This window comes from Ursus maritimus, unplaced genomic scaffold (genome assembly GCF_017311325.1).
Source record: "Ursus maritimus isolate PB19 unplaced genomic scaffold, ASM1731132v1 scaffold_12, whole genome shotgun sequence".
In the NCBI taxonomy this organism is placed as follows: Eukaryota; Metazoa; Chordata; class Mammalia; order Carnivora; family Ursidae; genus Ursus; species Ursus maritimus.
The window spans coordinates 8191551-8217991 of NW_024423564.1; the positions used below are offsets into that span (position 1 = coordinate 8191551).

General features: G+C 50.6%; 1 protein-coding gene and 2 long non-coding RNA genes across 3 annotated transcripts in view; 2 read left to right on the forward strand and 1 right to left on the reverse strand.

Moving 5' to 3' along the window:
• Positions 1 to 3402: 3402 nt before the first annotated feature.
• Positions 3403 to 7358, forward strand: LOC121102032. The gene is made up of 2 exons (XR_005834042.1): positions 3403 to 4075; positions 6979 to 7358. It is a non-coding gene; the product is annotated as an uncharacterized LOC121102032 (long non-coding RNA).
• The window catches only part of ATP1A1 (ATPase Na+/K+ transporting subunit alpha 1), a 28626-nt gene continuing 9480 nt past the window's right edge, over positions 7296 to 26441 (reverse strand). Inside the window, exons 2-23 of the mRNA XM_040626867.1 lie at positions 25745 to 25849; positions 24992 to 25051; positions 22962 to 23165; positions 22073 to 22186; positions 21655 to 21789; positions 21443 to 21560; positions 20739 to 21007; positions 20039 to 20237; positions 19671 to 19780; positions 17752 to 17886; positions 17033 to 17225; positions 15543 to 15718; positions 14376 to 14512; positions 13440 to 13590; positions 12700 to 12868; positions 12415 to 12569; positions 11934 to 12057; positions 10581 to 10726; positions 10335 to 10465; positions 9958 to 10059; positions 8028 to 8119; positions 7296 to 7655 (exon numbers count right to left, since the gene is read on the reverse strand). Coding sequence (XP_040482801.1) covers positions 7627 to 7655; positions 8028 to 8119; positions 9958 to 10059; positions 10335 to 10465; positions 10581 to 10726; positions 11934 to 12057; positions 12415 to 12569; positions 12700 to 12868; positions 13440 to 13590; positions 14376 to 14512; positions 15543 to 15718; positions 17033 to 17225; positions 17752 to 17886; positions 19671 to 19780; positions 20039 to 20237; positions 20739 to 21007; positions 21443 to 21560; positions 21655 to 21789; positions 22073 to 22186; positions 22962 to 23165; positions 24992 to 25051; positions 25745 to 25849 — 3054 coding nt within the window. The 3' untranslated portion in view covers positions 7296 to 7626. The remainder of the gene's footprint in view (positions 7656 to 8027; positions 8120 to 9957; positions 10060 to 10334; positions 10466 to 10580; positions 10727 to 11933; positions 12058 to 12414; positions 12570 to 12699; positions 12869 to 13439; positions 13591 to 14375; positions 14513 to 15542; positions 15719 to 17032; positions 17226 to 17751; positions 17887 to 19670; positions 19781 to 20038; positions 20238 to 20738; positions 21008 to 21442; positions 21561 to 21654; positions 21790 to 22072; positions 22187 to 22961; positions 23166 to 24991; positions 25052 to 25744; positions 25850 to 26441) is intronic.
• On the forward strand, positions 10735 to 17026 carry LOC121102031. Its single transcript, XR_005834041.1, has 3 exons — positions 10735 to 11750; positions 12262 to 12373; positions 16799 to 17026. It is a non-coding gene; the product is annotated as an uncharacterized LOC121102031 (long non-coding RNA).

Consider the following 26441-nt stretch of genomic DNA (forward strand, 5'->3'; position numbering starts at 1 on the left):
GTTTCTTGAGGTAGGTATTTATCACTACGAACTTCCTTCTTAGAACTGTTTGTGCAACATCGTAAGTTTTGGTATGTTGTATTTCCATTCTCATTCGTCTCGAGGTAACTCTTTTCATTTATTAAGTTTTTAATTTTAATTCCACCATAGTTGACATGTAGTGCTATATTAGTTTCGGATGTACAATATAGTGATTCAACAATTCTGTATTACTCAGTGCTCATTATGATAAGTGCAAGGTACTTTTTGATTTCTCCTGATTTCTTTTTTGATGTTTTAAGTAGTATGTTTTTTAATCTCCACATACTTGTGATTTTTCCAGCTTTCTCCTTATACTTAATTTCTAGTTTCATACCATTTTGGTCAGAAAAGATACTTGATGTGATTTCAATCTTTTAATTTATTTATTTTTATTTTTATTTTTTTAATTATTTATTTATTTATTCGACAGAGATAGAGACAGTCAGTGAGAGAGGGAACACAAGCAGGGGGAGTGGGAGAGGAAGAAGCAGGCTCATAGCAGAAGAGCCTGATGTGGGGCTCGATCCCAGATCGCCGGGATCACGCCCTGAGCCGAAGGCAGACGCTTAACCGCTGTGCCACCCAGGCGCCCCTCAATCTTTTAATTTATTAAGAATTGTTTTGTGGCTTAACATACGATCTGTCCTGGAGAATGTTCCATGTGCACTTGAGAAGAATATGTATTCTGCTGCTTTTGGTTGGTATATTGTCTAGATCAGATGATCTTTTTAACAGATACGTAATATGCCATATAGGGCTGATGTTTCCTTATTGATTTTCTGCCTGGATGCTCTATCCATTGATGAAAGTACAGTATCGAATTACCCTACTGTTACTATATTACTGTCTGTGTCTCCCTTTAGGTCTGTTAATATGTGCTTCATATATTTAGGTGCTCCTACACTGGGTGCATAAATATTTACAACTGGTAAATCATCTTGTCGGATTGACCCCTTCCTTACCATTCTATAATGCCCTTCTTTGTCTCTTACTACAGCCTTTGTTTCAAAGTCGGCTATGAGTATAGCTGCACCAGCTTTCTTTTGGTTTCCATTTGCATGGAATATCAAATATCTTCTCCCATCCTTTCACTTTCAGTGTGTGTGTGTCCTTACGTTTGAAGAGAGTCTCTTGTAGGCTGCAATAGATGGGTCTTTTTTTTTTTTTTAATTGTTTCAGCCACTCTGTCTTTCAATTGGAGAAGCTGGTCCATTTACATTTTGAAGTAATTATTGATAGGTATATTCTTACTGCCATTTTGTTAATTGTTTTCTGGCTGTTTTGTTTTTTCCATTTTCTTTTGTGATCTGATGAGCCCCTCAGTGGTATGCTTAGATTTCTTTGTCTTCGGTGTTTATCTTCTGTAAGTTTTTGCTTTGTGGCAACCATGAGGCTTACATATAACAACTGGTATTTATAACAGTGTATTTTAAGTTGATAACAACTTAAGTTTGAATGCGTTCTAAGGCTCTACATTTTTACTCCCCTCCGCACCCCCACGTTTTAGTTTTTTTCTTTTTTTAAAGATTTTATTTATTTGAAAGAGAGAGAACACGAGAGGGGGAGGGTCAGAGGGAGAAGCAGACTCCCCTGCTGAGCAGGGAGCCCGATGTGGGACTCGATCCCGGGACTCCAGGATCATGACCTGAGCCGAAGGCAGTCGCTTAACCAACTGAGCCACCCAGGTGCCCCCACGTTTTAGGTTTTTAATGTCACATTCTGTATCTGTTTATCTTGTGTATCTGTTAACCATCATAGTCTTTTAACCTCCATGCTAGCTTTAAATTGATTGATCCACCATCTTTACAACATTAGATTATTCTAAATTGTTCTGTAAATATGTATATTTACCTTTACCAGTGAGATTTATATTTTTATTTTTGGTACTTTCTTATATTTTCTTGTGACGTTCATCCATCTTTTCCTGAGTTCGGTGAGCATCTTTTTGACCACTATTTTGAACTCTTTATTGAATAAATCATTTATTTCTGTTTCATTAAGTACCTTTTCAAGGTTTTATCATGTTCTTTCATTTGGAATATACTCCGTTTTCTTCCTTTTCCTTGGCTTCCTGTGTTGGTTTCTACACATCAGATAAAGTAACCCCCTCTTCCCATCTTTAAGGAGTGGCCTCATGGAGGAAATGAACCTTAGAGTTCGACCCTGCCTGAGCTTTTGGTTATCTCAAACCTTTGTGAATGTCCAAGCATTAGTTTTGGTGGCTCCCAGTAACTGAGGGTGGGCCAAGATCTGTCAGCGTCCCAAAGGGGAGGAGTTTAGTCAGCACCTAGGTTCAGGCTGATTGGAAGCCAGACCCTTAGGCAGCAACTTTTAAAGAATGCAAATACATACAGTTCTGTGGGACAGCAAGCGTAAGTCCTCCTGGACACCAGAGCCAGGCAATCTGAGGTGTCCTCTGGGTAGTAGTCCCAGACATTAGGGTGTCAGACAAGTGTACGAGTTTCTTTCTGGGAGATACTGGCGGTCTGGAGCAAGGCAGAGGGACAGTGCAAAGATGGCGTCCCCGGCCTCCATCCCCACAGTGCATCTTAGTAAGCCCTTAGGTATGTACCAAACCAGAAGTCTGTCCCTCAGGCTAAAGCTCCTGAACAAGCAAGTAGGTCTGTCACAGAGACTTGGTGTGTCTTTCAGTCTGCTGTCTGTGCAGTGCCCTGGTGGTAACAGCCGGCCAAGAACCATTCCCTGAATTGTTAGAGTCCCATGGGATCCAGGAACACACGCCCTGCTGGTCACTGAGTGCTCGGTGATCGAGGGGCTCCCCTGGGTGACAGCCATAAAAGCTGGGGCACCAGACACATGGACAAGCTCCTCTCCAGGAGATACTGGCACTCTGGAGTGTGGCAGAGGGAAAGCGAGAAGGTAGCACCCGCCCGCTGAGCTCTCTGGAAAGGATGACAGTAGGGCCTGAACCGTGTGCTTAATTAGAAGCTGGCCCCTCAGGCTGATGCTTTCGGATCAGCAAATAAGCCCCTTTCACAGAAAGCCTGCGTGCCTCAGTTGGCTGCTTCTATGCTGGTCCCTGGGGCGAGGAAGTCTGGGCACAGGCTTTTCAAGAGCAGTTCTCTTGGTTTGCTATAGAGCCCTAAGGGTCTCATGGACAGAAACCCCGTTGGTTTCCCATGCTCAATGTTTTGAGGGCTGTGTCTCAGGTGAAGGTCTTAAAAGCTGGAGTGCCCAATGTGGAGTACAAAGCCTTTGCTTCTCAGGGGAAAGCTCGGTTTTGAGTTCCCTCCAGTTGCGGGCACTCATGCCAGGGGTGGGGTTAATGGCAAGATTGTGTTTCAGCCTCGCATACCTGCTGCAGTGTGGGGTTTCTTGTTTGCCTGATGTGTAGGCATCACTCTAGTTTTTAGGGTTTTTTCCAGGGGACATTGTTCCATATACAGCTGTAGATTTCATATGTCTGTGGAAGGAGGGGAGTTCAGGATCTTCCTGTGACACCATCTTGAACTGAAACCTGCCTTTCTCCTTAAATAGGGAGTACTGGCCACCGTGCTGAATGCCAACTTCTCTTTTTAAGGCACTGAGCTGAGCATGAGGGATAAAACAGAAAAGACAGGTGCCTGGACCTCACAGAATTTCCAGGTTAGCAGGGGAAAGTGGATATGAAATAATTACATAATTGAATAACAGTATTGTGAGTTCTGTGAAGGAGTAGAGTACTGATCAATTATCTTAATAGGAGATAACAGCCTAGTTGGGGCGAGGGCTGGGAGAGTTTATGAGATCATATGAGGCCTAAGACAGGGATTCAAAAGCTCTGGGACCCAGGCGTGTCCAAGGACCTGTGTCCCTCTTGGTGTCTCTGTGTTCGTCTGTAGATCTCTTTGCCCTCTACCATCATTGGTCATGCTCTCCCACTGACCTTCTTGACATCCTAATTCCATGCATGGCTTCTTCTGAGTCCTCTCTAATTTTCAATTTTAAAGTTTTAGGAGAGAGGCAGAGGCCCTAACTCAGATTGCTGGTAGACCTGGGCATGGATTTCTCTTGGGTGAAGTGTCAGCTCTGATTTAAGAAACTGAGATTCAAGGTAAGGGCGAAATGTTAAAAATATGGGAAAAAGTCTGGTAATGAGCATTCATTCATTCAACAAGTACTGAATGCGCCACATGTTGGGGAGGGTATGGCCTGGACTGTATGCTCATGAACTTGTGGTTTACCAGGGAACACACTAATAAACAGGCATTAAGTGCTAGGTGTGCAAAACGCAAGAGCCCACTGAGCCTTTCCCAAGAAGGAATTACGCCAGAATGGTATCCAGAAAGTTGAGTCAATTAGCCAGGAGAATGCAGGTCAGGCCAACACGAGGTGAGGTGGGGGGCAGTGGGGGAGGGGTTGCCAAGGGGACTTGCAGGACTGTGGGGGCTGCAGTGTGTAGCATAGGAGGGACTTCCCAGGAGCCTGAATGAAGGAGCAGAGAGGTGTGTATGTGCTAGAGTCGAGGGTGAAGACATGGATCACTGGTGGGAGAGGCAGCCAAGCGGAGCTTGGAAGGTGGGACAGAGCCATGGTTCTCCGATTTTGGCGTGCATCAGAATCACCTGGAGGGCTTACTAAAACACATTGCTGTATCCCACCTCCAGTTTCAGGTTCAGTCCCTCTGTATGAGAAGGTGCATTTCCATTAAGTTCCTGGGTGATTCTGGTACAGAGACAACACGCAGAGAAGCACTGGGTTAGAGGAAGGCCGAGAGTAAGCAGACTGGCCAGGAGTGAAGGGCGGTGCTGGGAGAGAAGGGGATTTATCGAGCACCAGCCACTGTGTTGGTGTCTTTACGTGTAATTGCAGTCCTTTCAACAATTCTGAAATGTCATCCTTATTCTAGAATCCTTTACACAGAGAGGCAAAATTCTGTGCCCATGGCCAGTCGTAGTAAGTGACTGTCTAGGCTAGGACACAAGGCCTGTTCTCAGCCACACTGGACCGGACAGGGATTGATGATTGACTGCATGGTGGCAGGGGCTACAGCAAGTATGGGAGACAGAAACTTCATGGGACTACCAGCTTTCTGATTTGGGCAACAGGTGATAGATGGCATTGCCTAGGGCAGTTCATTTTGAGAGCCCTTGAACTTGGGTTTGTCTTCGGGGTTAAGACTAGCATGTTATGCTTTCTGAACAGATACAGATGTGCAATAGACAAGTGGATTCAAGGGTCTGGGGGCTCAGAAGAGAGGACCAGACTGAGGGGTTGGAAACCATCATGTGGGTGATGTCGTGTTAAGAAACCCGATTATGAGGCGGGCAGAGGGAAGGGTATGGGGACCTCCCTGAGGAAATGAACGGCCAAGGAGCAGGCGAAGAGGAGGCTGAAAGCTAAGGACTGGGCAGCGATAATGATGGTGGAAAGATAAGGGGTCTGGTTTCGGGAAGTGTGTGATAGAGGCATAGGTGCTGTGGAGGCTGAGTAGCGACTGAGATGTGCTGCTGGTGTAAAAAGCAGGTCAGTGGTGACCTCAAGCAGGACCCTGTCAGTGGACTAGTGTTAACGGGAGCCAGGAGGCGGAGGGATGAGGAGGAAGTGAGCAGGTCGAGGCAGGAGGTCGGTCGGCATGGTTTCGCTGCAGATTTGTAGGGGTGGACAGTATCTGGGGTCAGTATTCAGGAGCTGCTTCTGATATTGTTCTGGAACCTTCCTTAGCTACTACGGACAGGGCTAAAGGGAGAATCTGAGTGTGAAGCAGAAGTGAACCCAGGCGTTGAGTCTTGCTTTTAGAAAGCTTGGAAAGATCTGGCCCCTTAGGAGGCCTGGTTTGGGTACCAGTTTTACCCATCACTTAGCTGTTTCCTCCAGAGCAAACTTTGGGCTATAAAACTTTTGCTTCAGAGGATTGTCAGAAGGTAGAAGTGCTCTGGTGGGAAGGGGACGGGAGGTTCAGAGACTCCCCTGGTCCTGCTTCACCCTCCCTCCGGGTGTCTCAAAGCCTCGGGCTGCTTAGAGTAGGGGACTACCTAGGGTCACCCCTAGCGTTGACCGTGTCAGCCCGCTGTCACCGTAGTAGTGTGTTTACTGCTCTGGGGGACAGCACATTTGCCAGGGCTGTGCAGGTTCCAGCACATGGAGGGGCCTCATGACTGCTGTCACAGCGAGAAGCCCAGCATGTCTTCCAACAGCCAGTTACCACCTGTCTCCTGGTCTGGTGATCCGGACAACTTTCTCTTTAGCTTCCTCCTGGTTTCCTTATGTGGGGCTGAGCAGATGGCTCTTTAAGATGACTGGCTGACAGGTGCAGAGCTTATCCGGGGGTGAAAGTCCTGGGGGGAGGAACTGCTGGGTTAGACTAAGGGCAGACCACCCAGCCCTCCCAGTTCCTCCGGTGGGAGGGGGTAGGGACAGTGACAGCCAGTATGTGGGAATTCTCTCCCTTCCCCTCCCGTCTGCTCGGCTTGGAAGTGAGTGGCAGGCAAGAGGCATGCGCAGCGAATTAAACTTCCAGAGGAGAAAAAATACTTGAACTCCTCCTCTGATCACCCGCAGCCCACGCTCACGCTGGTGCCAGCGCTGAGGACTCTGGAATTACCTGCTTGAAGCAAGGACAGCCTCGGAGCGGGCTAGTTAACAGCACTCAGGCTGGAGTACCGGGCCGGCAGACGGAGGAGGGCGTTTTACACTCCCTCTCTGAAAGCAGGCGTTCTCAGACTTGACCCTGAAGTAAACAGATCTCTTACCTTTTTTTCTTAAGTGCCTCCTGGCACACGAGCACTTTCTGAAACGGAGCCATGTGCTGCTACATTCGGAGCAAGCTATGTGAAAGGGAAGCGTCGGGAGACACACACGTGCCGCGGGACTGTGTGTTTACGTTGGTCTCTGCCGCTCAGACACACCGCACAGTGCTCGAGGCTGCTGTGGCGGGGACCGATTGGTGGCCGGTGGGCCGCGGGCTGGGACCAGGCTGGCGAGTGTTCTTACACCAAGCGACTTAATCTTTCACAGGACGTGTTTTTCCACCAAGAAGCAGAGGATCGGCAGCAGGTGGAGTTAGCACGAGCCCATTCACCGAGGGGCCCATAGGAGACCGGGTCAGGCGAGGCCGTCTCCTCAGAACCAGAGCCTCTGAACAGCGGTTCTCAAACCTGACCGTGACTCGGGATCGCCTAGACAGCCGGTGAAGCCAGATGGCCGGTTAGCTCTGGTTCAGTGGGTCTGGGGTCGCGCTGCTCACCAGGTCCCGGTCGGTGCCGGTGACTGGGCTGCGCGGAGAACCGTACTCAGACATCCGGGCCACAAGAGGGATGAGGGCACGAGACAGATTCCATTATAATAGCCATCTTTATTTGTAAAAATCCAGATATAAAATGTATTCTTTCAGTCTTTCCAAGTTTTCCTTTTTACAAAAACAAAAAGGCACGTAAAAACCATCCCCGCTGTCATTCCCATAGACGATGTTTTTCAGGCAGCCCTCCCCCCTCCCCCCCATATAGCTACATGCTTCATTCCGGGGCGTCTCGCTTCCCCCACATGCTTCGGTGCTTTCCTACCAGGGTAGAGTTCCGAATTCCAAGACTGAAGTACACAAAGAGGGGGTGGGGGGTGGGTGCGAAGTGTGTGGCGTGATGCCCCACGGCGTGCAGGACACGGGGTCTAGTAGTAGGTCTCCTTCTCTACCCAGCCTGGAGGCAGCAGACAGAGACACGGGCAGTCAGTCTAGTGCACAGTGCGGGAAGGAGTGACGAGGAGCGACCCGGGGGTGACAAGGCCCGGGGCGGGGGGTGTTCACCCAGATTCAGTGCTGGACATCAATGGTTTTTGTTTTTAGAAAGGACATGTTAATTGGGAAGATGCCTCAGATTTCTGACCGACTTCCCACCGTATCACACTGGGTTTTAGTTGAGTCTGAGACCCTCTGGGGTAGGGACTGTGGCTGCAGGCAGTCCAGTGGCCTCAGCCAACCAGACTGATCGGAGGAAACAGAAGCCACAGAACTGTGGCCTCCCCCACACCCCTCCCCCACGCCCCTCGGAAGCTAAAAGGTCTGTAATTACCGCCAGGGCGTCGCCTGATGATGAGTTTTCGGACTTCGTCGTACACGAAGATGAGGAGAGAGTAGGGGAAGGCACAGAACCACCAGGTAGGTCTGGAAAGAGAGGCAGGTACGATTTACACGTGAACACCATTCAAGGGAAGAGAAAGTGTATCCTCAGCGACAGTGAAGAGCCTGGAAGGAAGAGCCCTGTACAGTCATGACTAACCACTGAGCCATCGCTGTGGGCCACCGAGCATGTCCTTGAGAACAGAATGCTGCTCCCTGTACCCAGAGCCCACAGGAGCAGAGGAAAGCAGACTGCAGACTTTCCGAATGAATCCCCTTCCCACCCTTAGTTTGGTTTTTAGGATTTGGTTTGTAGGGGGAGTTGGGTTTTTTTGTGGACCATCCCACAGCAAAGGGACATTTTCTTTCCTCGCTTTCTAAAGCTTAAGCAGCTCGAGTGTGACCTGTATCTCTGTCCTGGCATTTTGTAGATTAAGAACTGCCTGTGTGGGTCAAAACCAGTTTCCCTGCCCCCTGCGTTCAGGCAGCTGTGTGCTGAATCCCAGTGCTGGGGAACGAAAACAGCCGAGCCCTCACAGAGCAGAGGCCTTTGGGAGCCCGGTGGGCTGCTGCCACGGTCCCCAGCCTGGGGACAGGTGCGTGGGGCAGCCTGGTCAGAGGGCCGTGCTTTCCTGACGACCAACTTCTATGGTCAATGTGTGAGGGAGGCTGTCCCAGGACAGAGGCCTGGCACTCTCCTCCCCTTCTGGGGGCTAGGCGTCCTCAGCTAAGAGAGGATGACCTCCTTTGACTCAGCCAAGCAGAGTAACTAACCCACCTTCCAAATGAGGTAGAAGCTGTTGAGGAACGAGCTCTCTCAGAACAGAACATGGCCGGAGGCACTACTCCCTTTCAGTGTGACTCCCCAACTTAGCCTGTTAGGGAGCTGGGCTCTCCTACCCTCCTCTTGACAAACAATGGCTCAGCTCATAGGCTTCAACTTGGAAAAGGCTTGCCCCCGTGTATGCCAGCTCTGTGTAACGTGCCAGGGATACAGTCAAAGGAGAGTTTAAGGCTGACAACCTAGTGGGAAGCAGGAATGACAAGTAATAGCAAAGAACGGGTGCAACTGCACGTGTCCAGGAGGGTGAGATCACACTGGGCAAACCAGGGAAATCAGCCCTGACGGACTCTCTGGCCTGATGGGGTGGGAGGCAGCATCCTTACCAAGGACATATGCAGGGAGAGAGAATATTGAATTCACCTAACAGGAGCTTGAATGGCTACAAGAGAAGGCTGAAAAGACAGCTGGACAACAGCAGACAGACCCCAGATGCCAGGCTACCCTTGCACAGAGGGGATGTCTGTACAGCCCCAACAAGAGGCCAGCGAGGCCCACGGAGCTTCGCTACTTGAGGGAAGGCGTCAGGCTACTAGAATTCGCAGTTCTGATAAACCTGCGTTTTTCACATACGCAGTTTACCACGAAGTCCTTCACTGAGTTGAAGAGGCCAGTCTGGTTCTAAGCAAAGAGTCAGTGGTGGGCTTCCTTTGGTCTACTCTACCCATGGCCCACCTCGAGCTTCTCCCACCGCCTTCGAGAGCAGAGGATTCAGAGGCCCACGGAGGTGGGGGCCTGTGATGGGACGGGCGAGGTGAGATGTGCACCTGATCCCCAAGCCCCAGGACCCCAATGACAACCGGACTGTTGACGTTGGGGACCTGCGCACTCACGCAGGTAACTGGAGAGCCATCCTAGTGTCCGTTGGGCCTGATCTCAGCCAAATCCTAAGCACCCTGGTCAGGGCTTCCTAATTTCCAGTCCCGAGGAATTCTCGTACGTGCCAGCCCAGATTCCTGAAACTAATAGCTACTAGCGCACGTCAGGAGAGAAGTCTCGCCTCTGTCTCACGCTTTGTGGGGCCAGGTGAGGAGCGACTTACTTGAGGGGGTACATCCTCAGGGCCACCCCCATCCCAGGGCAGTAGGAGAGGAAAGCAGCAAGCGCCGTCTCCTCGAAGAGGCCGAATATTAAGATCTTGTTCCTAAAATCGAGGGGAGAGAAAGCTTAAGAACGTGAATCGGAGTTTCTCTTCTAACGCTGTGTGTTCAATGGCAGACCACTGTCTTTACGTATCAATGTTGTACTCAGGAACTTGAGGGCAGATGAAAAGCAGCCCTGGAGAATCACAGTCGGCTTTCTAAATCTGTTCCAAATGGGAGATTCCAGAAACTGCCATGTGTCGGGTGCCAGGATTTTGCAAAGAACTGAGAGATCACCGGACCCCTTGTCTGAGGGCCCTGACCGTCCTCTACTCACTTCATCCCCTGTTGGAAGACGGAGTTCCTCCTGGTCTTACAGATGACCAGGTCGGCCCACTGCACCACCACGATACTGACAAAGAAGGCCGTGTGGCAAGTGAACTCCACGATTTTCCTCTGTTCGTAGGTCTGAAACACAGAGGGCAGGCAGATGAGCCCGGCGCTTGGCCCGCACGGCCGGGGGCTGAGCGGCCACCGTCCTCGGGGGCCTGAGGAGCTCCCCATTGCTCAGGCCCTCGCTCACCCACTGCTGCCCATAGCTGTCTTCCACATCGTTGATCCAGCGGTCATCCCAGTCCACGCGGATGCCCAGCAGGTGGGTGGGGAGGAAGCCATTCTCAGCCAGAATCACGAAGTACGTGAAGAAGCCCCCCAGGGCCTGGATCATACCTGCAGGTGCGGAAGAACAGTCCTAACCTGGTCCCAGGGCACCGGCACACACTTCATTTGACCGCCGCGGCAGGCCTGGGACAGTACCTCGGGGCCGTCTTGGGCACTGGCTGAGAGAGGACTGGGAGGACGGAGGACCCCCAAGGGCACAGCCCTCGCCTGGCACCCTCTTCTCCTTTTGAGTCACTTTTCGGGCTTTAAAAGGGGAAGACACGCAGGCCTTGCTCTGAAACACCCACTGCTGTCATATGATCACGTGTCTCTCCCAGGGCAGAGCCTTTTTAGGGGAAGAATGCTTCCCTATTCTTGTAGATCTCTGCTACAGTGTGACTTCTTTCCCCTCTCCGTTTTCACACATTCCAAATAGCGAATGTGGCACCTTCGAACCCAACCCTCCCCCTCCCCCACTTTCAGGACCCTTCTCCCCTGGCACCTGATCCCACCCCACCACCCTGAGCTCCTTAGGGCAGGATTTCATCCCATGCTCGGGACCCTAGTCGTCCTCCTCAGAGTTAGGTCTTCCTGGCCATCAGCCAAGTCCTTGTCACGGGGGTGAGCAACCGTTAACCAGTCTCTGCCGTATTTCCACAACGCACTCAGCTGCTCCGTTTCACCCAAGTGTCCACAGTGATGCAACCCATCAATCCAAAGGCCTGGGCTGCTCCTGGTGGCCTCCCCGGGTTCTCCTGAAGGCCACTAGGCAGGGCGTTTAGGATCACAGGGCATTCTCACTGCCCACCACCTAGAGAACACCTGTCGGCTGGTCATGCTCCACAGACAGCGGGACTCAAGCCCTGGGGGTGGGGAAGGTGGGGGTGCAGGGCCTTCACTGGGGGTGACCCGCCAGCCAAACCTTCAAGCTCACGTGATTTCTTCAAAGCCTAACTCTCTACCCAAATTAGTGACCGACACTCTGTCTCCAGGAAACCCCGCCTCTGAATGAACCGTGCCTCGCTTTCCGAGGGGCAGCCTCAGCGCTCAGGCAGCCGAGCCCCGTCTCGAGAGCTCCAGTCTCCACAAGGAAGTAAGTGGGCAGCCAGCAAAACATTTCTTCTCGCCCGAGAGCATCTCGTACAACACTCCCCTGCGTCTCACCCTATGTTCTGCCTCCTGCTAGATCTGAAGCCTGAGGAACCAAGCCTATCTGAGCCCCCACCGCCTCCCCTGTGCTTCCCGCTCAGTGCTGGGGGTGGGGAGGGGCACTCACCGATCTGCCCGTAGGCCATGCTGATCAGCCGTTCGTTCACAAGCTTGTCCGTTTTGGGGTTTCTGGGCTGTCTCTTCATGATGTCGCTCTCAGCTTGCTCGTACGCCAGGGAGATGGCAGGAACCTGGGGAGGAGAGGCGAGAGGGAAGAGTACAAAAGCTGTCGTCAGATACCAGGAAGCTGACACCATGAACGTTTTGTTATAAAGTCCTTGCCCCCTCCCCTTTAAAACTGGTTTTCATACTAGGAGATGCTGTTACCAGTCCTATCAAAAAGAAAAAGAGAAAAAAAAGAATCTTCCCTTTCATATGATGTTGCTATCTGATAGACAGGCGTTGCCAGCTGCCCCGAGGACCGGGAACGCCGCTTCCTAGGGGCCGAGGCCGTGATGCACGCTGGGTGCCACTTCCGCCCAGCCTGACTGGGTGTCGCAGCAGCAGGTGAGCGAGGAGGGTCTGTCGCTGCCGTGCCAGTCACTTACCATGTCAGTGCCCAAGTCAATGCAGAGGATGGTGACGGTCCCCAGTGGTAGTGGAATGTTTGCAATAATAAATATCAGGAAGGGGGTGATTTCTGGAATGTTACTGGTCAGGGTGTAGGCAATGGATTTCTTCAAGTTATCAAAGATCAGACGACCTGGGAGAGCAAGAGGTTGGTTTTTTGTTTTTTCCTGTAGAGCTTAAAGAGATGGGCAGGCGAGGAGTAGACAGAGACGGGCAGTACCGGGATGAGTTTTTGGTGAGCACTTTAAACAGTGCTCTCTCACCTTCTTCTACTCCGGTCACAATTGACGCGAAGTTGTCATCCAGGAGAATCATGTCAGCAGCTTGTTTAGACACGTCGGAGCCAGCAATCCCCATGGCAACCCCAATGTCTGCCTTCTTCAAGGCTGGAGAGTCGTTCACACCGTCGCCAGTCACAGCCACGATAGCCCCCTGCCAGAAGAAGGGGGGTGGGTCTGTAAGAGCCACACGGTCCAGGGGCCTAGGGGTCGAGGCACCCCAGGCACATGCCTCAACCTGCCTCTCCTCACTCCAGACCCTGCCCCTTCCTTTCCTGGGAGACTCTCAGCAGGCTCAGACCCGGCTCAGCCAGAAGCCACCCAGCCACTATCCAAGCACAGAATTAAGGAGTGATGACAAACACAGCCCCTCCCCTTACTAACAAGGGCCCCTCAAAGCCGGGCCTCTGGTGAGTGGACCTCTGGAAAATCCTACTCCTTTAAAGTCTTTTCAAGGTATGGGACAAATCTCCTGGCTATTCACATCCCCAGTGTAGACATTAGGAGCCTGGACTGCTATTCCAAGGAAGTGTGGAGCCTCAGACTGGGCCACGGTGAAGACATGTGTGGTCAAGTGCGTGGCTCTGTTAAGCCGTGATCAGGTTCCCCTTCTCACTGGAGCCGTGCCAGGAGCTTCTACCGGCACACAGGCGGGGAGTCTAAGAAAATCGGGGCCCTGTCTCTGGCCCTGCTGCCATCACAGAGCCCGCTGGCTGCCCGCTAACCTGTCTCTGGCAGCCTTCCACAATGATCAGCTTCTGCTGAGGAGAGGTCCTGGCAAACACGATCTCCGTGTGGTACTTCAGAATGTCATCCAGTTGCTCGGAGGTCATGTCCTTCAGGTCGCTTCCGTGTACCACGCAGGCCTTGGCATCTCTAGATCAGGATGGGGAAAAAGTCACCCACCGCTTCACCTGCGCGATGCTCGCACTCTGCAGGACAGCCCGCGGCCAGAGGGGGTCTTCCCCGTCACGTAAGGGCTTCTATCTGGGCAGCAGTCCACAGGTTACAAGGCACGTTCGTGCGTATTAGAGCTCACGCAAGACGCACAACCACCTGCGGGGCGGCCTGCCTTTCCCCTTCCTTTCCCGATCTTTATACAGAACCCACAGGAATGATACGACCAAGTTCTAGATAGTAGGCCAAACCCTCTCACAGCCCGAGTGGGTGAGAGAGCCCCACACTAACAAAACACCAGAACGATCCTGCTTTGTCTCTGTTACTAATTGTACTTTACTGCTCACGTTCCTTTATGGCCTGAACTACCTGGGTAAGTTAGTGTGGCCGTGGAAACGGACTTGGTGCTCAGTGTCAGGTCATATGCTCCGCGGTTAACAGCATGAAACCAGGAGGCTCGGCTACAGAGTGCGCCGTAGGACAAAGCTTCAGCTTCCCTGCTCTGCAAAGCGGGACTAACACCTACCTTCACAGGTTACCACGCAGGTGCTGAGAATTCGTAAGCACCACCTAAGTGACGGCTGTAATGACCTGCTCTCATTGAAACCCTCCCCTGCAAGGACAAGGTTGCCTTCTGGAACTGCAGGGGCCTTCCCTATTCAGAGCAAGCCTAGAAGCAGACCATCATGGAACCAAGCTGATGATTCCCAACGACCCCCATTTGCACATTCAAGGCCAACCAGGCTTTGAGGTTCCTGCCTTACCTGGGGTTCACCTGGCTCACTGGGATGTTGAGACGGGCAGCGATGTCTTCCACAGTCTCGTTGCCTTCTGAGATGATGCCCACGCCTTTGGCAATGGCTTTGGCTGTGATTGGATGGTCTCCAGTGACCATGATGACCTAGACCAAGAAACGGGGCAATTTACTGAGTGCAGCTGCCTAACCAGGCAGGAGTAAATATTAAGGATGATTCATCTTGGAATATCAAAAGGACAGGAATGCAAACCTAAAACTGATAACCTTAACCAAAAATACAAACATGCACCTGTTTATGGAAAACACAAAGCAACATCCAGATCTGATCTTGGTATATGATCACATAAGATACACGACGTCCGTTCTTCCTTTTACACAGTCATATAAGAAAACTCAAATTTACTACAACTGGCAAAAAAGGGGAAACAACGGTAAAAATCTGATGCAGATCGGACTATAGGGCAGGGTGCCACATACTGCTGGTCAGCAACTCCAAACCCCCAAACTGGCCCAATATGGGAGAGACCAATTTGGGAGAGAGCATAAATATGTAAAAAGAATTCGAAATCTTGTTACTGCTTTTCTGACCCAATGATTATATTCAGAAGACTACACTTCAGAATCCACAGAGTCAAAGTGGTGGGGGGAATCATTTCTACAAAGCTTTTCAGGGCAGTGGTACCAACGAGAATGAGAGAGTGGAAACAAATCAGACAGCCAGCACCAAGGCAGGCTAAACTGCCCCATTATCAGTGCATTTCAACAATGTTCCGTGACTTAAAAAGACAGATACAGAGGACACCAAACATTCATTAAAAAACCAGTGAACTGAAAACCGAGAAGACCTGCTAGTCACTGCATCAAGCGGATCAATGTAGAACCAAGTACTTCAAACTTAAAACCTTGTCTTTTTGCTCTTTTCAGTGATTCCTATATGCTTCCATTTCTTTCCCCCCAAATGTGTTTTTTTTCTTTTGAATCCCTCATCTGCTGTCTACATCAACATTTTAATACCATTTGGCCTTTTCTGGTGGTAACCAAAGCTTTGGAGCTAAGAAACTCATCCTCCCGGTGAGAAAACGAGCTGGCACCACGTGGCTCCCACGGGGCCACGCAACTAAGCAGGGCGCCCTGCGACACGAAGATGTGCCAAGAAGGTACACGGTGCGCCTACCTTAATGCCAGCACTGCGGCACTTGCCCACGGCATCAGGGACAGCAGCCCGTGGAGGGTCAATCATGGAGATGAGCCCCACGAAGCAGAGGTTTTCAACAGGGAAATTCACATCATCCGTGTCAAACTGGAACCCTTCAGGATACTGTTCATCGGGCAGAAAAAGGTGGCAGAAACCTGCAAGGAGGGCAGCAGGGGGTCTGTGAGGACAGCGGCCGCTGGTCCTTCAGACGGTGTACCTCTGGCTACAGGCTGAGTTGAGAATACTGTTTCAAGGTCTAGTTTTAAAACCATGAGGTTTTATTTAACATGTATGGAGGCTGTGGAGTCAGAAAAACCATGCATGTGGCAGAGTCCATCACCAAACCTCAAAGGATACGCCCTGTCCAGCGTGGAGAAGACGGAATGAGGACAGGACTTCGGGGCTCTACACCTGCCCACTCGGGTGCTTAGATTTTGCAAATCACGTAATTATTTGTCTCTGCTGCTTTCTTTAGAAAAATTGAGCCCCCATCTCTGCTCACTATTCATCTAGCCGAAAGCCATTACCCACTAGCCCACTAGTGAGGGCCAGCCTGTAAGCTATCTCGAGGATAAATACAAAGCGACACATTCTGCCCAAGGCGCTTATCACATAGTATCATCACTACAGGACCAGGACATTCGAGAGGTTCTTGCGATGTGGTGGGAAGGTTACAATGTTCCTTAAAGTGGTAGGAGGTGGCAACATGGGTTCACAGAAGACAGAATGCTTCTACTTTGGGCTGGTAGACGTGGGGAAATGACACCTGACAGTGATTTTTCAGTGGAGAGAGACGTAAGACAGACACCTCACATCAAATGAGGGAGCAGGTATGAACCAGAGCACGGGCCCAGGCAATCAGTTCTGAGTTACTAAGCTAAGCGGAACAGGAAGAATTACATCAATGATGGCTTTTTATCTGTCCGCCTCCAAAACGGCGCAAACACAGCTTTCTCCATTACATTCTACAGTGAGTATAATGTACTTCTCGTCTGCCCTGGCTGACACACTCAGAAGGACAGGTAGCTCCCTAGAGGAAAAGTTTACTGCCAGTGTCATTTGTGAGCTGACGCGTAAGTTCTGGTGTAAATTCACAACCACTGTGCCAGTCAGGAAATGGTTTCACTCTAGAAGCCCTGGGAATAATTTTAATTTCATTAAGTTTGTAGGTCATAGTCCTAGCAACAAAGGTTTGATGATAAGGCTCTTCTTCCCCGTTTTTTTTTTTTTTCCAGGCAAACAGAACTGACCAGCATGAGACCAAAGGTCTAAGTACGAATCCGAAGCAAACCAACAGGAATTTGTTGCTCGGAGGCCCCAACACACCAAACATCTCTCCAGCCCTTCCTATTTTCAGAATGGGGAGCAGATCGAGGAGAAGGAGGAACCCTCCGGGAAGGCTATGGGGAGGTCAGGACACTGCACAATGTGTACCAGACTGAAGGCCATGCTGCTGGCTGTCCCCGTACCTAGCACTCGCTCTCCGAGGCCGCCCAATTCCAGGTAGGCGTTCTGAAAGGCATCCTTCAGCTCCTCGTCCAGGGGCTGCTCCTTGCCGTGCAGGAGGATGGAGCTGCAGCGGTCCAGGATCCTTTCGGGGGCGCCCTTCATCACCAACAGGTGTCGGGGCTCAGACGTGTTGGGGTTCTTGTGGATGGACAGCTGTAAAGGAGGGTGGAGATGCGGACGGCGTGTGGCGGTCGGAGCGGGGAGCTCAGCACACTCACTACTTAGTATGTGTCAGTGACAACCACCAAGGTCTCCTATTTCTGAACTTGGGTGTCCCACACCCTGTAGCTTACTTTGCATGCTACCCAAAACACCAGCACAGCGGATGTCATCCTAAATCCCTGGCACGTGTTCACACATAAGCCTTTCCTGAAAGGCAACTGGGAACAGAGGGACGGACACATACGTGGCCACCTCGCCCCCTCCCCACACCCCCACTCCAAACCGGAAGTAAGTATTCCAGAGGGCCCCAACACGGTAGGAGGCTTCGTCTATCCTACCAACACTCAAACACATTAGGATTTCTTACACCTAATCCAGGGCAAAATATAAAAGCTTGCATAAAGCTGGGAGAATTCATTCTTTGAAAGCATGTAAGCTTGTAACATTTCAAATGGGACGAGAGCTCTCCCTCTGGCTTCCAGTCCTCCCCGCCTGCCCCCTGGCCCGGCCACGCCACCTGGTACTTGTTGGTGGAGTTGAAGGGGATCTCCACGATCTTGGTGTAGCGCTCTCTCATCTCTTTCACAGAACCGCAGCACAGCTCGATGCACTTTAAGAGCGCGGACTCCGACGCGTCGCCCGCAACTGCCCGCTGCAGAGACAGCAGCCGTGAGCCCGCCTGCAACGCTTCACCCGGGCTCCACCGAACACCTCCGCTCAGACACACCCCCCAGCTCCCTCCTCCTCTGTCTGCACTCTTTTCCCCACCCCAATTCCAGCCTCTGGGAGAAGAGGGGCGTCTGAAGGGGTCACCCACCCTTGGGAGGAGCATAACACAGTCTTCTAACCTACTTTAGCCCCCCTTTTTTTTTAAATCTTCCCCCGTTGCAAAGTCTCGAAGCCAACACTATTCCCAAGGACGTATTTCTGGTTACAAATCTGAAAATACCAAGTGAGACTCCCAAGTATTTACAGCACCTACAATTTAAAAGAAAATCCCTTCAGTTCCCAGGACTGGGGGCAAACTGTCTGTGTCAAAGGCAAAATAGAGGGCTTTCAACATAATTCAATTGTGCAAAATTATCTGGGCCTGAATGGTGTGAACTGAAAGCTATTATTAGCTCCAACAGTCATATGATCAGCTAACATTTTAAGTTAAAGCCCACACCTGACGTAACACATACTTGTCTTGGGTGTGATACACCGGGACACACTAGACACACTAAGCACATTCTTAGCTGTAGCCAACCATTATATGAACATTTGAGAACTCTGACTGCTTCGGGACGGCCCAGGCAGATGAGAAATTCATGTTCACAAACACAGCAGCCCCGTTTAATAAGAAAGGTGGCCAGGTTTGGTAAGAAACGTGAAGTCAGTGGCATCGTTTTTACCAAAGGCCACTTATTAAAGCAGAAGAGAGCTGCATGCCTTTTTTTGGGGGGGGGGGGCAGTAATAATGCCACTGACATGGCCCTACCCCCTGAAATCCTCAGAAAGACAGCCCATGCTCCCTTTCTGGCACTTTTAAATCGGGAAAGATCTGATACCTGTTGAGTCCTTTGCTGAAAGCCTAGAAGATTTCCACTTTGAGGTAAGGAAATGCATGAAAGCAGGCATCTCAACTTTTATCCCAGGATAAACAATATCCTCCTCTAATCAACATCAATTCCATGCCAAGAACACCACCTTCAAAGGATACAGGGGTCCCATCTTCACAGGAGAAGCCCCCTCAGCTCCATCTAAGTGAGCCTTCTTTCTCTCGACAGCCTGGTTTCTACCCAGAACCACCCCGGCAGCCTTGCTGAGAACAAGGGAGCCCAGAGGGCCTCACACACGTCTTCCTCATCCTAAACAACCCCGCGAGACTATGACCTTTCCAAGACTGTCCCCACCGGGCAGCACAGTGAAACCCCAGTCATTTCACATTTCACATGAATTCCATGAGGCTGAGCTGCTTTTTGCACCGTCGGTAAGCAAGTGGAGAACAAATAAGATAAGAGAAACGGCTGAGCTATTTTAAGAAAATAAATGGCTTAAGGGATTTACTGGAATCTACTGTATCCTAATATGCAAATACGATTATCGAGTCACAGAAGCAGCCCTCACTGTCTGCTGGGTTAGGAGATACACGCTCAGAGTGGTAAAACCGGCTTTTATTCATTCGGTTTCTCACGGTAAGGACTGCCTCCCACCTCTGGTCAGTTTTTACTGTAGAGTCCCTTTTCCTGGACCTGTACGCACCACAGGGTGACCCTAAGTGCTCTGGGATCCCCCAGGCAACGCAAGCTACGTACAGCCGAGCGTCACATGGAGGGTGTCCTACGAGGAGCAGTTCCCTTACGGAACACAGAGGGCACACGCTCAGGTGGTGGTTCTTGTGGGGTCCCTATACCCCGCAGGGCAGCCTACCCGCTAACAAACTCCTTAGCATACCTTAAGGATAGGGAGGTTTTCCTGGTTTGCCTGAAACACCGCCCTGTTACAGAGACCCGCAATTCTGGACAGAGAGAGCCAGGTGGCTGAACTCTTGTCAAATGAGACACCTGATGGAGGCAAGAAAAAAAAGACAGGAAAATAATGCATTACCTTTGTATTAACGTCCCATAAAAAGTGAAACGATACATCTCATTTCCCGACTAATGGAACTCATCAGGTTTCAGGGCAAAGCCGAGAGAAATCGAAAACCCATTCCCTTAACTCCTTACCAAATGATAAAAACAAAAACCAACTTAAAAAAAAAAAAAGGGGGGAAGTCATGTGAGCAAGTGAGGCTACAGTGTGGGGTGGGCCCGGGGCCTTACCACTCTGATTCTCTGTTGTGTCGGCTTCATGGATTTGATTGTCGAACCACATGTGGGCCACTGTCATCCGGTTCTGAGTCAGAGTTCCAGTTTTATCCGAGCAGATGGTGGACGTGGACCCCAGGGTCTCCACGGCTTCTAAGTTCTTCACTAAGCAGTTTTTCCTTGCCATGCGTTTAGCAGTAAGCGTCAGACACACCTAAAAACCATTAGGAACCAGATTACTTCAATCTCAACCAAGACGGAACTCTATACAAACTCTGGCTCCATCCTAATAGGGAAGACGCTGGTCTAAAATTACACCTCTCCAACCATGCTCTGAAGTCTGAATCCTCATGGGAACATGTATAGAGGGCTTTCCCTGCCCCCATGAAGCAGAGATTAAGAAAAGTGAAATTAGCCAGGATTTACCACATTGTAGTTCTCCTGCTCACCCCCAAATTCTTCCCCTCTGTTACACTGTTGTGGATCATGTGGTAAGATCAGGTCAAGACTTAGGCCTATTTAGGCTCTGGGGTTACTATCTTCCATGTAAAAACATGCTGAGCCTCCTCGCTATCTAACCCGGGCATTGGCTCTGAAGAGAAATCGCACACAGGCTCTGTGACCAACCCTGAGTCAGCTGCTCTGGAGTTGGGGGGGGGGTCTCACATGCAGGCTGATGGAAGAGCGAGCGCGGTTCCCCCCGCCAGCCGCTTACCGTGACGGTGGCCAGCAGCCCCTCCGGCACGTTGGCTACGATGATGCCGATGAGAAAGATGACGGCCTCAAGCCAGGTGTACTCAAGGATCAGAGAAAGGATGAAGAAGGACACACCCAGGAACACGGCCACACCCGTGATGATATGGATGAAATGCTCAATTTCTGCAGCGATGGGAGTCTGGCCTCCTTCCAGCCCAGAAGCAAGTGTGGCAATTCTTCCCATCACCGTGCGGTCCCCAGTGTACACGACAATGCCACGCGCGGTGCCTTAAAAAAGGGAGGGAGGGGGAACCGTACCACGTCTCATCAAAGAAGTCACAGATTTTGCACAACTACCCGGCATGGCTAAAAAAGCCAAAACTACACGTTTTCAAGGGCCAGCTCTTTGGTGGGGTATACACTTTTAAACGACGGGGACTCTGGCGAAGGGCTTTCTATCCGGGAGGACAGCAGCTCCAAAGGCCACTGCCAGGTTAGCACGGCCAACAAAGGAGGCTGTTGCTGGAGGTGGGGGGAGAGGATACCCCCAGGCTTCCGGAGCCTTCCGGCCAGCAAGTAAACTGCATCTGCTGTGCCTGGCCACAATAGCCAGACAAGGAGCCAATAAAACCAGAACAGAAATTATGTCTACGGTTGTTGTTGTTGTTACTGCCCAAGGTAAACAGCATGCTATGAACAGGAACGCGCCTTAAAACAGCCTACCTTCCACACAGTTGGTTGAAAAGAAGGCAATGTTCCTCGTTTCCAGGGGGTTTTCATTTGTGAAGTCTGGAGACCTGGTCTGGGGCTCCGATTCACCAGTGAGCGAGGAGTTGTCCACCTGTCCGTGAGACAAGTAAGAGGGCTGTGTGAACACACGCCGGGCCGCTCTGCGAGCTCCTCCGCCTGAGCCCCGGGGGCCCCGCTGAACCCACCTTGCAGCCGTTGGCAGATATGATTCTGAGGTCAGCAGGGATTCGGTCTCCTCCTTTCACTTCCACCAGATCCCCGACTACAACTTCCTCCGCATTGATGCTCATTTTCTCACCATTTCGAATCACAAGGGCTTGCTTTGGGAGAAAACAGTTTACACCACTGAATCAGAGAAAAGCGGCTACCAACGAGGACCAGGTAGTGTTCAAACAAGAAAACCAAATTCTAGAAGATCTCTAATGTGAATTATCTGAGTGCATGACAAGGAGATTATTAATCTTTCTATTTATGCAAGTTATAAAAGCTGGTTGGGAGTTATCTGCGAGGTGGCCCTCCTGTTCCCATCGACTCGGAGACCTCAGCTTCACACTAGCGCACATTCCCGGGGCTGCCCGTGGAGAAGGGCAAAGCAACAGGTACCTGGGGAACCATGTTTTTGAAGGATTCCATGATCTTGGAACTTTTAGCTTCTTGATAGTAGGAGAAACAACCCGTTATGATGACCACAGCGGATAGTACCACACCAAGATAGAGCTGGAAGGGAACAAACAAGTCAGGGCCGCAAGCTCACAGTAAGCAGCTGGGAACATTCAGTTAATTTTCGACTGAACAAAAACCAAATTTTTTAACACGTCAACTCATGTCTTCTTAGACGCTGTGCACAGGAGGGTCAGAAGTGGGGTCCCACAGACACTTGGTCACTACACCTCGAGAGACTTTTCCATCTGTTTCTCCTACTTTATTAAAACAAAGATATATTCAAAACAACTTGTGACTTCTGAGGATTGGCTACCAAACATCTCTGGATGTGCGTTATGGGCCAACATTAGAAGCTGTGCTCTGCCATCTGCCTGGCGGCCAGCCCCGGGCCAGGACTGAGCAGGGCTGCAGCCCGTTCACAGCAGCGACACGCAAGGTGGACATCCAGCCTGAGGTGCAGCTAGCAGGTGGGAGATGAGGGAGAAACCCTAAACGAGGAAGGAAGAATGGATGGGCCTTGAAGACAACAGCTGCTCACACTGCCTTCCCTCGTGTTTGTTTAGCCTTGAAGGCTTATTTATTTGAGAGAGGGGCAGAGAGAATCCCAAGCAGACTCCTTGCTGAGCATGGAGCCCAAGGAAGGGCCCGATCTCATGACCTGAGCGGAAATCAAGAGCTGGACGCTCAACCAACTGAGCCACCCAGGTGCCCCCTTCCCTGGTTTAAACCCATCAGCTAACCAGTGGTAACCAGTGGAAAAGAAGTGGGTGGCAAAGACCAGGATACCTTACGCATACATAGCAATCTAAATTAGCGCTATAGAACTCACGTTATCATTCTGAGGTTCCTCTTCCGTAGCAGCCTGGATGCCGTAAGCTAAGAAACAAAGAATTGCTCCAATCCATAGTAACATCGAGAAACCCCCAAACAGCTGCCGACAGAACTTGACCCATTCGGGAGTGGTGGGAGGCGGGGTGAGAGCATTGGGGCCGTCTCGAGCCAGGATCTCAGCAGCTCGAGCAGTTGTTAAGCCCTGAGAAGCAGAGGAATATAAGTAAGACACACTGCCCCAGAACATACAAGCGAATGTACCCACGTGATAGCTGGAGGGCCCCAGTAATGGGTTTATTAGGAGGAAACGAAATTCCCCAAGCTAGAAAGCCTGTAAAACCTGGCAAGTTCTGATGAGGACCCTCTCCTGGTCCGGGCACACAGCCGCCCAAACTTCCTGAGGAGCCCACAACACCCAGACTGAAACTGGTTTTAAGCTGATCCATGGACATATCTGAATCCAGTCTGACCTTAAGTTTAGGCTAAGGGACTCATGCCAAATTGAGTTTTTACCAAAAAGATAGCAATGCTAACTCATGGATTCAGTACTGCAAATTCAGAGCTCTGAGTCCTGTTGCGTATTGGATCTGTCAGGGAGGGGAAGAAAGAAACCCTCTATAAACATCAAAAAAGGAAAAAAAAACTTCTCTGTAGGAATCCAACCTGTGAATGGTTTAGTAGCCAAGTTTTCAGTATAAAAGTCTATCCTGTGGATGGTAACTGAAAGGACAGTCGGGCTGGGAGGGTTCACACAGGGGGACATCCCAGCCCACCCCCAGGAACCCGCCAACTTCAAAGCATTCACTGAAAAAATCCACTGTACTAAAGCCGCGCGCTCCTCTAAAGGGGCCTTAAAACCACGATACGTGGACGGCACACAGTAAATACAAGGCTCCCCTGACAAGGGGAGTGTGACAAGGGGAGACAAGGGGAATGTGATTACTTTCATATTATCAAAATATCTAAGGAATAAGAAAAGACAAAACCAATTTTTGCCCAAAGTATCATTAGTACGTAGCTTGCATTCACGTCATTTTAAATATCAGAGTTACCTAGGGAGCATGAAGAACAGGGGGACAAAAGCCAGGCAGTTAAGGGGACATGAGGACTCGGCTGGGACCACCCCCCCAAGTTCCTGATGGACGCCCAGGGCAGAGGACCCGACACCCACCACCTAAGCACTCCCTCACGCCAGGCTCGGAGTCCGGTGCCTCACAGCAGCCACCTTCATTCTCCCGACAACCCCTTCCAGGCACTGCTACAGGTGAGAGCATGTGCTCAGGCCGCCCACCAGCGACTGTCAGCTCTGTCTGTGAGTCAGCTCCCCTCGGAGCCCAGGGTACCCCGGCCAGCAAGCTGCTTACAGCTTCTTGAGGATTTATGGAAATAATGGCTACACGTTGGCTAGCACTCAGGTTTAGTCCGCCGTTTTTACTTCTTGCACAGAAATAACAAACTGCACCCCCCCCACACTGTTTTGACATGGTTTGTGTGGTAAATTTAATACCCAAATCCCCCAGGTAACAGGGATACACAACACGTGCTTTATGGAAAGACTTCTTTAAATGGTGTAAAAAACAAGTTTCAAATAAATGCTAGAATCATCAAGGTTCTGACACCCTGCAATGGAGCTAGATGGCAAAAGTGCAAGAACTGAAGAGTGGAAGACTGAACTCACTGAAATAGTCAACTCCATTTCATGAACGCAGAATAAAGACAAAGACTTGTGACCGAAAGGTCAGGGAATGTGCACAGCTACGGAGCCATTCCATTTCAAATCCCGGGGCTTTCCCTTTTTGGATCTCACCTATTATAAAATGGGGAAAATAACGTCTACTTTCGAAGTGTCAGGCGCCCACAAAATACTAAGGAAGCACCCAGAAGCCCAAGCTTCGCAGGTGGCAGAGTGCATAGTCAGAAGCTGCCTGTCATCGTTCTCCTCCCAGAGGCCCCAGGCTTAGGGGCTACGCCACGGGGGAGATGCCTTAGGGACCCAGGATTCTGTACAAGTGGGAACTGACAACATACTCGACTCAGGTCTGTTCCGTATTTGCGATGAAGTTCGTCAAGGCTAAGTTTATGGTCATCCTAAGGGGAAACAGAAACAAAAGAATTAAACACTGTACCATGAAAAAAGATCAGGAGAAAGCATTCATGTGACTCATCGCTAGTATTAACTAGGCTCAGCAAACGGGCTTTCCTTCCGTGCGGAAGGTGGCAGACGTCTCACCGATGCCCAGTGGCTCGGCAACCACACAGCCCTGCGCTGAGAGCCCCTCCCCGGAGGACGGTGAAAGCCCCTTGCTGCCTGCCAGGACTTCAGGAAAGCCCAGCAGCCTCGGAGCTCGAGGGAAACCTTGTTTGCCTTCTCTGACGACCAGGCAGGTTCTAGACAGGCTGTGTCCATGGAAGCCTCCCCAGCTGGAGGGGTTCAAGGTTCTGTCCCTAGGTTTGGTATAATCCAGAAGCAGAGAAAAGCGAAGGCCCCTGGTGCCCCCGATGTCAAGCACAGTTCCTTCTGTGGACCTGTGGTTACACTGGGGAGTAGGGGGGGAAGGAGATAACTCTCCCAATGCACTAACAGCCTGGAAAATGAAAATTCTCCGTATTGACCTCTACGGTTTGGTACGGTCTGTAAAAACCACCGCAATGACTGCTTTACTTTTAAAATGAAGCAAGCCTCTGACTGAAGGATTTTGGGGGTGGGGATTAAACACCCAACAGGTAGGACACAATTAATTTATAAGGAGAACAGAAAGCAACTTGCCTCCTAATACTTACCATAGAAACTTCTTTCTTCAGTTCATCCATATCCCTCTCTTTCTTCGCCTTCTTTTTGTCGCCATGCTCTGAAACCGCTGCAGGTTCGTATTTATCACGTCCGACCTACAGGAGAACGCGGGAGAGGTGACGCTGTGTATTATGAACACGCGGAAGGTTCTGGAGCAGGGTAGTTTAGCAGTCCTTCAGAGAGCCAACATTTCGAATAGTCAACGGGGCAGTAATCGTGGACACGTATGGGAACGTATGTGCACACACCACGAACTAAAGAAAAGCAACCACTATTGCAACTATCGCGCGCTCAAAACACGCCATCCGCACGCGAGGGCGTCAAGACCAGGGGAGAAGTGCCGGCAACCACCGAAGGGTCCCGCCAGTCACTTCCATCTGGGGCGAATGGGGAGAGGGTTGTGCTGTCAAAATCTCTATACCGCCACCTTCCATCTTCCCCACTGAGAGAGAACGAAATCATCTTCACATTAGTAACTGAGAGTAGAGTGCCAATGCCTTCGCATTCTGGACCAGTCTGAGTTAGACTCCCAGCTATGCATCCTCCGGGGAGTCACGGACTCTTAAGCTTCAGGGCTGTCTTCCCTTGCACGGAGAGAATGGTTGCGCCCACCTCCATGCAGTGTTTTCTGGGAGAACCAATTAAACAAAACACTTGGACCCAAGTCACTTTTATTACTATGTTTAA